This window comes from Myotis davidii, unplaced genomic scaffold (assembly GCF_000327345.1).
Source record: "Myotis davidii unplaced genomic scaffold, ASM32734v1 scaffold217, whole genome shotgun sequence".
Lineage (NCBI taxonomy): Eukaryota > Metazoa > Chordata > Mammalia > Chiroptera > Vespertilionidae > Myotis > Myotis davidii.
The window spans coordinates 7,106,754-7,115,205 of record NW_006290034.1 but is presented as its reverse complement, the minus strand read 5'-3'; the positions used below and the strand labels follow the sequence as shown (position 1 = coordinate 7,115,205).

General features: G+C 35.2%; 1 protein-coding gene across 7 annotated transcripts in view; it reads left to right on the top strand.

The window, feature by feature from the left end:
* The window catches only part of ST7L (suppression of tumorigenicity 7 like), a 116,345-nt gene that overhangs the window by 15,971 nt on the left and 91,922 nt on the right, over positions 1-8,452 (top strand). For 6 of the 7 annotated variants that reach the window (XM_015563448.1, XM_015563445.1, XM_015563443.1 and 3 more), the window contains one exon: positions 6,039-6,117. In XM_015563448.1, the coding sequence (XP_015418934.1) occupies positions 6,041-6,117 (77 nt within the window). In that variant the 5' untranslated portion in view covers positions 6,039-6,040. Of the gene's footprint in view, positions 1-4,161; positions 4,613-6,038; positions 6,118-8,452 lie in introns of those variants that run through there. The other variant, XM_015563449.1, reaches the window with a different exon arrangement.

Sequence of the window (8,452 nt, the reverse complement as noted above, 5' to 3'; positions counted from 1 at the left end):
CCAGCCGGAGGGCCTCCCCCCCCCCCCCCGAGTGCACAAATTTTTGTGCACCGGGCCTCTAGGCTATAATAACAAAAGCATAATATGCTAATTAGACTGGACGTCCTTCCGGAGGAAGCCGAGGCTGCCATGGAAGCCCGAGTCCTGGGTGCCAAAGGGAAGCCAGTGCCGGCAGCTGGGGAAATGAAGGCCTACTCTTGCATGAATTTTGTACTTCGGGTCTCTAGTTAAATGATAAAGCTAGGTTTCAAATTCAAGTCTGGCTCTTAACCACTAAACTATTGCCACATTGCCACTATTACTCATCACATCGACAGGCAGAAAAAGATCACCAATAAGGAGGGTCTGAAAAATAGCCAATTTTCCAGCATTGAAGTGAGTTCATTGTGATATCTCTTTGCTGGATTAAATATACTAAGGATGGGTGGTAGCAGGAAACCCTAGGATATTCGGTATTCTTACATTAAAGGGTTTAATTGTAAATAGTTGAAAAAGCAATTTCTTTATATTTATATGCTTAATGTTTACATTAATGGCAAAAGTGTAGCAACCATGGATGTCCACTAAAGCTGTCGTCCAAAAAATTTTTTGTTCACATACCTCCTAAGGCAATTTTGAAAAACGATGTATCCCTTTTCACTTAAAAAAAGAAAAATCCACCAAAGGGTGTTTTTAGAGAGAGGAAGAATAAGACAGAGACAGACAAAGAAACATCCATGTCAATCGGTTATCTCCTGTAGGGCATGGGATCCAACCTGAAGCCTACGTATGTGCCCTGACTGGGAATCAAACCTAAAACCTTTAGGTGTATGGGATGATGCTTCAATGAACTGGGTCACCTGGCCAGGGCTCCCTTCACATATTTTTAAGTTGATATCTTAAGGTTAAATAATGGCAAAGAATATGGTTTTTGACGTATTATAAATAGAAAAATTTGAAAACAAAACTAGAATATCCTATATTTGAATGTAATTCAAGAATGTAATGACTTGATACATACCATTATCTGTTGAAAAATACGTGAAGAAATACCCTTTAACAGTAGTAGATTTTATATGTCCTTTTTGTTCTGGAATTTATATCCATCCCAAGCTTCATATGATTTTAATATGATTATTTTGTGTTTGAGAGTCTTTTATCACATATATGAGTTTTCCACAATAAATTTTTAGTATAAATAAAAAAATTAATTTTCTTTGACCATAAGGCTCTTAAATGGTATTGTGTCCTTTAATTATATTTTTGTCAAATCCTTGGAGCTCCGTACTTGGCTCTTTCAACTTTGGAAAATGCCCTCCATATAACCTAATTGGCTGGCTGAGTTTTCATTGTCAATCCTACTAACCAAATCAGACTTATTTTCTGACAAAGTCTGACTTCATTTGTCAATTCAGATAAACATATTAACATGCATCCCATGATAGCCACTCTCTTCTGAATTCAGATTATAAGATAGAAAGATAGAGTCTCAGAGTCTTGTAGCTTTGCCTAGATCTTATCTCGGCCAAAATAAGATTCCACTGCCTTTATTATTTCTTACTAATGCCCTCTTGGCCTTATTGTGAGGGGACCTTCCTGTAGGAGAATGCATTCTTTGATAGTAAGGGGAGTGGGATGCTGATAAATGGAAGTGGTAAACATTATCACTCCCTCCCTACTCTATTATATACTTGAATTCAGTGTATCCAAGGGCCAGAATAATGATGAGCTTCACTGTTAAAAAAATAAGTTAAAGGTGGAAACCCTATTATAGGTTCCTTGATTAAAAATGGCTACTCCCAAACCTGAACTTTAAATTGTCCCTTTGGCACCTGAAGATTTTTATACTGTAGAGCAATGCACCTTGGGAAGATTCAGGATAGGTGAGAAGTGAGACTTACTTTTACAAAGTAGGAGAAAAGAATATGTCTTTTGGGGAGTGAGAAAGCGGATGTTGGGTAGGAATGGAAAACCTGCATGATGCATAGACCAATCAGAGGAACATTCTTCAGGTAGATGAGTTACAGGAAAGAATCATATAAAGTTAAGGCTTTAGAAACTGGTTCTCTTAAAACCATGCATCTTGTTTTGGTCCTTGCACTTTGGTCCTCATGTACTTCTAGAGGTACACATAATCCCAGCTAAAGACCAAAATCAAGGACAGACTTCACCTGTGAATGCTAATCCAGAAATGGACTGTTGGTTCCATATTGATCTTTTCAGACAAATGTGTATATATGTGTGATATGATAAATTTCTCTTGAATATTGTCATCAGAAATTACTACATTAGTAGATTTTGTTCCCATCCTGTTGATTTATCTAAAACAGAGAACAAACATATCCTCAAGGCCAGCCAATAGTGATTTTGGATAATTCATTTTCATGGTATTTTTTTTTCAACATTTAAAAACTAGGAGACAACATTAAAATTCAGATTTACACTTGAGAAATTTGGAAAATATGGCATACTTGGACCTACATTTCTACTTGGCATTAATCAATTAGACCTGAGCTGTGATTCTTCTTTAGACAGTGCATATGTTTTTAGTTCATTCATTTATGTTTTTTGCCTAGTCTTTGTAGGCATTAATATTTGTGATTCCTGATATTGAGATAAATGCTAGTGTCTTTTCTGTTTATTACCATGTTAGAATATTATTTAAATTGAAAATAAATAAATTTGATTGAATTGCTAACTGCTTGTGTTATTTTTAAGCATATTGAGAGCTCTTAAAGTGGACAGGTGAATACTAAATTAGCATTTTGCTTTAAATTATTCCTTAACCTTTTCTTAGAAGGAAATACACATTTTTCTTCCTTTACTTTATTCCCCTTTGACTTAGAACTGCATTGGTTGTGAAGAATAATATTGAGAGGCTGGATAGTGCAGTTGAAAACAAAAGAATAAGAAAAAATGCTTAAAGCTGGATTTGATGACCTTACTAGAAATAAAAGACATGTAAATGCAAATGAGATCATTTTCATGTATTAATAAAGACTGATATTATTCAGTGTTGGTAAGGTAGTAGGGAAACAATCACTCTTCTGCACTGCCTGAAATAATGTAAATTAATGCAATTTTATTTGGAGGAATTTTGGAGTATAAATTCAGAATCTTTTAAAAGATGCATACATTTTAACCAACCATTCCACTTCTTGGTCAGGTATACAAAGGTAGATATTGAAATGTGTTTTCACAATATTTCTGTTTAGTAAAAAAACTAGAGGCCTGGTGCAAAAAATTGGATGTAATCTAATTGTCCATCAAAAGAGAATTGGTTAAATAAATTGAGATATATTCTTTTTTTTTTTTTCTTCTTTTTTTTTTTTAAATATATTTTATTGATTTTTTTACAGAGAGGAAGGGAGAGAGATAGAGAGTTAGAAACATCGATGAGAGAGAAACATCGATCAGCCGCCTCCTGCACATCTCCCACTGGGGATGTGCCCGCAACCCAGGTACATGCCCTTGACCGGAATCGAACCTGGGCCCTTTCAGTCCGCAGGCCGACGCTCTATCCACTGAGCCAAACCGGTTTCGGCGAGATATATTCTTAATATACTAGAATACCAAACCATTTAAAATGTTGGTAAAGAGCGCCATCACAGTATATTGAGCTCCATAGAGACAGTGTCAGGGCAGCTGCGGGCACTTGGCGACTGTGTGCTCCCTGAGGAAAAGTAATTAAACATGGGCAGTTCCTGGCCAGTGTGGCTCAGTTGGTTGGAGCATTGTCCTGTACACCAAAAGGTAGGGGTTCGATTCCCAGTCAGGACACATAGCCTGGTTGCAGGTTCGATCCCCAGTTGGGGTGCATGTGGGAGGCAACCAGTTGATGTTTCTCTCTCATCTCTCTCTCTCTTCCTCTCTCCTTTCTCTCCCCCTCCTTCTCTTCTCTCTCTCTCTCCTTCTCTTTAAATCAATTAAAAAAATTTTTTTTGAAAATGGGCAAAGGAGATCTAAGAAGCCAAGAGACAAAATGTCTTTGTGTGCCTTCTTTGTGCAAACCTGCCAGGAAGAGCACAAGGAGGAAGTGCCCAAGTACTTCAGTCAACTTCTTAGAGTTTTCTAAGAAGTGCTCAGAGAGGTGGAAGACCATGTCGGCTGAAGAGAAAGGAAAATTTGAAGACATGGCAAAGGTAGACAAGGCCTATTATGAAAGAGAAATGAAAACTTATATATCCTTTCTAAAGGGGAAACAAAAAGGAAATTCAAGGACCCCCAATGCACCCAAGAGGCCTCCTTCAGCCCTTTTCTTGTTTGTTCTGAGTATCGCTCCAAAATCAAAGGAGAGCATCCTGGCCTGTTCATTGGTGATGTTGCAAAGAAGCTGGGGAATATGAAATCACACTGCTGCAGATGACAAGCAGCCTTATGAAAAGAAGGCTGCTAAGCTGAAGGAGAACTACAAGAAGGGTATTACTGCCTATCGAGCTAGAGAAGAGCCTGATGAGGCAAAAAAGGGAGTTGTTAAGACTGAAAAAGAAAAAAGCAAGAAAACGAAGATGAGGAGGAGGAAGAGGATGATGCTAAATAAGTTGGTTCTAGCGTAGTTTTCTTTTCTTGTCGTTAAAGCATTTAACCCGCCTCCCATACACAAATCACTCCTTCTGAAGAAAAAAATTGAAATGTAAGGCTGTGTAAGATTTGTGTCCTTTTTTGTATAGTTAACACACTACCAAATGTGTTTTTAGACAGTCCTGTCCTGGTGATATTCTCGGTAGCCACTAACCTTGCTTGGTACAGTATGGAGGTGTAAATTACCATGGAAATTTAAAGCAGGTTCTTGTTGGTGCACAGCACAAATTATATATGGCGATGGTAATTTTTTCATCATCAGTTGTCTCTGATGCAATTTATATGAAATAATTCTTGTTCTGTTAACTGAATACCATTCTGTAATTTCAAAAATGTTGCAGCTATTTTGTTGACATTCTGCATGCTTCTAAATAAATACATTTTTAAATTTAAAAATAAAATATTGGTAAAGATTCACAAAATTTGACTTGTATCATGTAACTTATAGAAGTGAACCCACCATCAAAAATGGTAAATCTAATATTACATTTAATTTTGTGTTGTATTTTAATGTTTCAGTAAAATGCTATTTACCTGGTTATTATCAGATGGATGCTGATGTGCATCAGTTTGTCAAGTTGAGGAAGCATTAGCTGTCAGCTAGCTGGTGACATGTTTGATATTAGAAATGTATTTTTGTTACACAAGTAGAATATACTGTCTTATTTTCTAAGCCAAGACTAATATTTTGTTTCCAAAGGAAAACTCACACATTTTCCACATTATTCTTTCTGGACAGTTGTGGGTTTTATTCCAAAAACAACATTTATAGATTCTCTATTTTTCTTATCAACCTTGAAATAGGCCAGATAGTTTCATGAATCTACTTTATTTGTTTAATTTTTAAGAAACTTTACTTAGTGTGAAATTTTCGTTTGGTACTGTAAATGATAGCTGATATTGTTATTTCAGAGAGATTCTAATTCAGGCTTTTGTTGAGTCTTTGTAGAAACTGACATTTTCCTTAAATGTACTATATTCTAAATTAATCCCCCCCTTTGAATACAAAATGTAAATTCAGACATTCTTCCTAGATTGAATCATTGATTAGACAAAGACTTTATTTTTAACTGTTTTATATATTTCTAGCAGTTCCAAAGAACCTTTTCAAAATGATAAAGAGCTAGAATATTTCATATTGATTATAATATGTCACTCAAACTCAATTTTTATATGCATATAGTATGTAAATGTTCATGTATAATGATGTGATTAATTTGATTAAGTACCTTATGTGTTGTTATTAAAATAGACCAGAAAAACAGTATATTTCTTTTTATAAAATGTGAAACTTCCAAATTTAATAGAAATTTCTCATAAGGTTAATGTGAGCTAGCACCCCAATTTCTTGTTTCTTACATTTAAGAACATGTTATTTAAGTCTTTGTTTACTCTCCTAGCTCATTCTTCATGTGTTTTGCATAAGATTATTTATGTTTACATCTCATCATCTACTTTTTGAAATATTTTTCCTACAGTTATGCAGAAGGCATGGAGGGAAAGAAATCCTTTATCTCGAATTAAAGCAGCCTACCAAGCTTTAGAATTAAACAATGAGTAAGTTTGAAATATATGGAAAATAAATTTGCTTTGAAGGAAACCCAGGCAAATGATTTAATGTTTCCTTTTGTCTGTTTCTTAGATACTTGGAGTCATTAGCAATCCCCTTTCTGTTTTTGCATACTAGAGACAAAATTTGTCATGTTCACCGATATGTATTTTGCTTCCAAAAGTAAACTTATCTATGCATTGAATAGAAATTATGCTAGAAATACTTTTTAAAATGGAGAGTGCTGATCTAATTGGTGATAATACTTGATATTAAAGAGTACTAAAATACTATGCCACTTGTTTTAATTTTGTTTTTCGTTTAAATCATTCATTTAAAGCATTCATTCAGCCCTGCAAACTTTAGTATCTTAAGTAAAATGTAGCTCTAACTTAATTTTTTTCATGTTAACAAGCATTTTTTATAGCTCTTTGTATAAACTTTATATTTTGAAAAGACAAAATGTAAAATCAGAAGTCAACTTAATATTTAAATGAGTCAGATCAATGTGTATTAATCTAATACTAAAATATGGCCCCAGTTGGGACTAATCAGGGTATACTTCCTGAATAATGTGAAATTAGCATTGTCCCCTGTGTTCCTCCTCCTTCCCTGTCTCCCCAGATATATTATCCTTATTAAGAAGAGCTTCCCAAAGCAGAAGAAAAATGGTAGTATAGGGAATTCCAAAAGTAGTAAATCAACTTTATTGAAACTATGGAAACTAATCAAAACTTTATAGCAACTTGGAGAATGCTTAATAAGTTAAAAAAAAACAGTTGAATTTCTGTAAGAGAGCTTTGTAATGTTTTAACTTACACTGGCCCCATCCCCTACTCCCTAGTTCAGTGGCACCCATGGAAACAACAGTCCAAATCCTGGTAATAGGTTCCTACTTCCAGAAGAAGTAGAATGGACCTAATTCTCAAAGAATTGTGGTTGTTTATTTGAAGGACCAGCCCAAGAGACTTGCCTTTCTTTAGGATATTTGGAACTCACCCCGTACTGACACAACTGCATTGGGGGAGAGGGGCATTTGTTAAAACATTTAAAGGCAAATACACTAGTTCCTGCTGCCTGGGGCAAGGGATAAAAGTTGGGGCAAAAAATAGACAAATCAAAGCTTTGGAGGAAAGCTGGGGAATGAGATACTTTGGAAATAGAGATTTTGAAAAGCTACCATATATTCCTGAAAATCTCAAAGGCTGCACACCTGCCCAAGGTACATGCTTAAGAAGACCCTAAGCTCTCATGTTTGTCTAATTCTCAGCTTCTGTACAAACAGAAAGTTAAGGCTAAGGCAGAATTATAAACTGGCTGATTGAATGTTGAAGGTGTGCCCCAACACAAACACACACAAAGCCATCTGCAAAGACTTGTTTTTGGTTCCAGGTGTTTAAGGCAATCTTTACCAAATTTATTGGCTGCCCACTAAGCTGAAGGAGTACTGCCATCTTAACCATATTGGTCACACATGATAGAGAATACGAACTTTACAAAATAAGTCAGAAAGTCACTAAACAAACAACTACAATAAGCAGTAACAACAAACTTTGGGGAGGAGAAGAAATCTGATTTTTAGAGTTTCCAGATTATAATATTCAAAATTTCCAGTTTTCAAGAACAAATTACAAGACATGCAAAAGAAACAAAATATGCCCCATACACAGAAAAGAAAGGAAATGAATAGAAATTGTCCCTTGAGGAAGCCCAGACTTTGTACTTCCTAAGTCTTTAAATAAACTTTTATTTTTTAAAATGTGTTTTTAATTGATTTTAGAGAGACACGTAGAAAGAGAGAGAAACATTGATGTGAGAAACACCAATTGATTGCCTTCCATATGCATCCTAACTGGAGATTAAACCACAACTTGTGTATGTGCCCTGACTGACAATCAGACTGGCATCTTTACAGTGCATAGGGGAATGCTCAACTGACTGAGCCACACCAGCCAGGTCTAAATCAACTATTTTAATTAAACATGCTCAAAAAGGTAAAGGAAGCCATGTACAAAGAATTAAAGGAAAATAGGAGAATTATGTCTCATCATTAAAAAGTAGGTAGAAAGAGATAGAAATAAGTAAAAGGAGCTAAATAGAAATTCTAGAGTTGAAAAATATCACCAAAATAAAAATTTTTCTATATGAATACAGCAACAGATTTGAGCAGGCAGGAAAAAATCAGTAAACTGGATTTAGACCAATTAAGATTACCTAGTCTGAGGAGAAATAAAAATAAAGGAATGAAGAAAATGAACAGAACCTAAGAAACCTTTGGTACACTATTGAGCATACCGATCTATCACTATTCACAGATGACATAATACATGCAGGATATTAAAG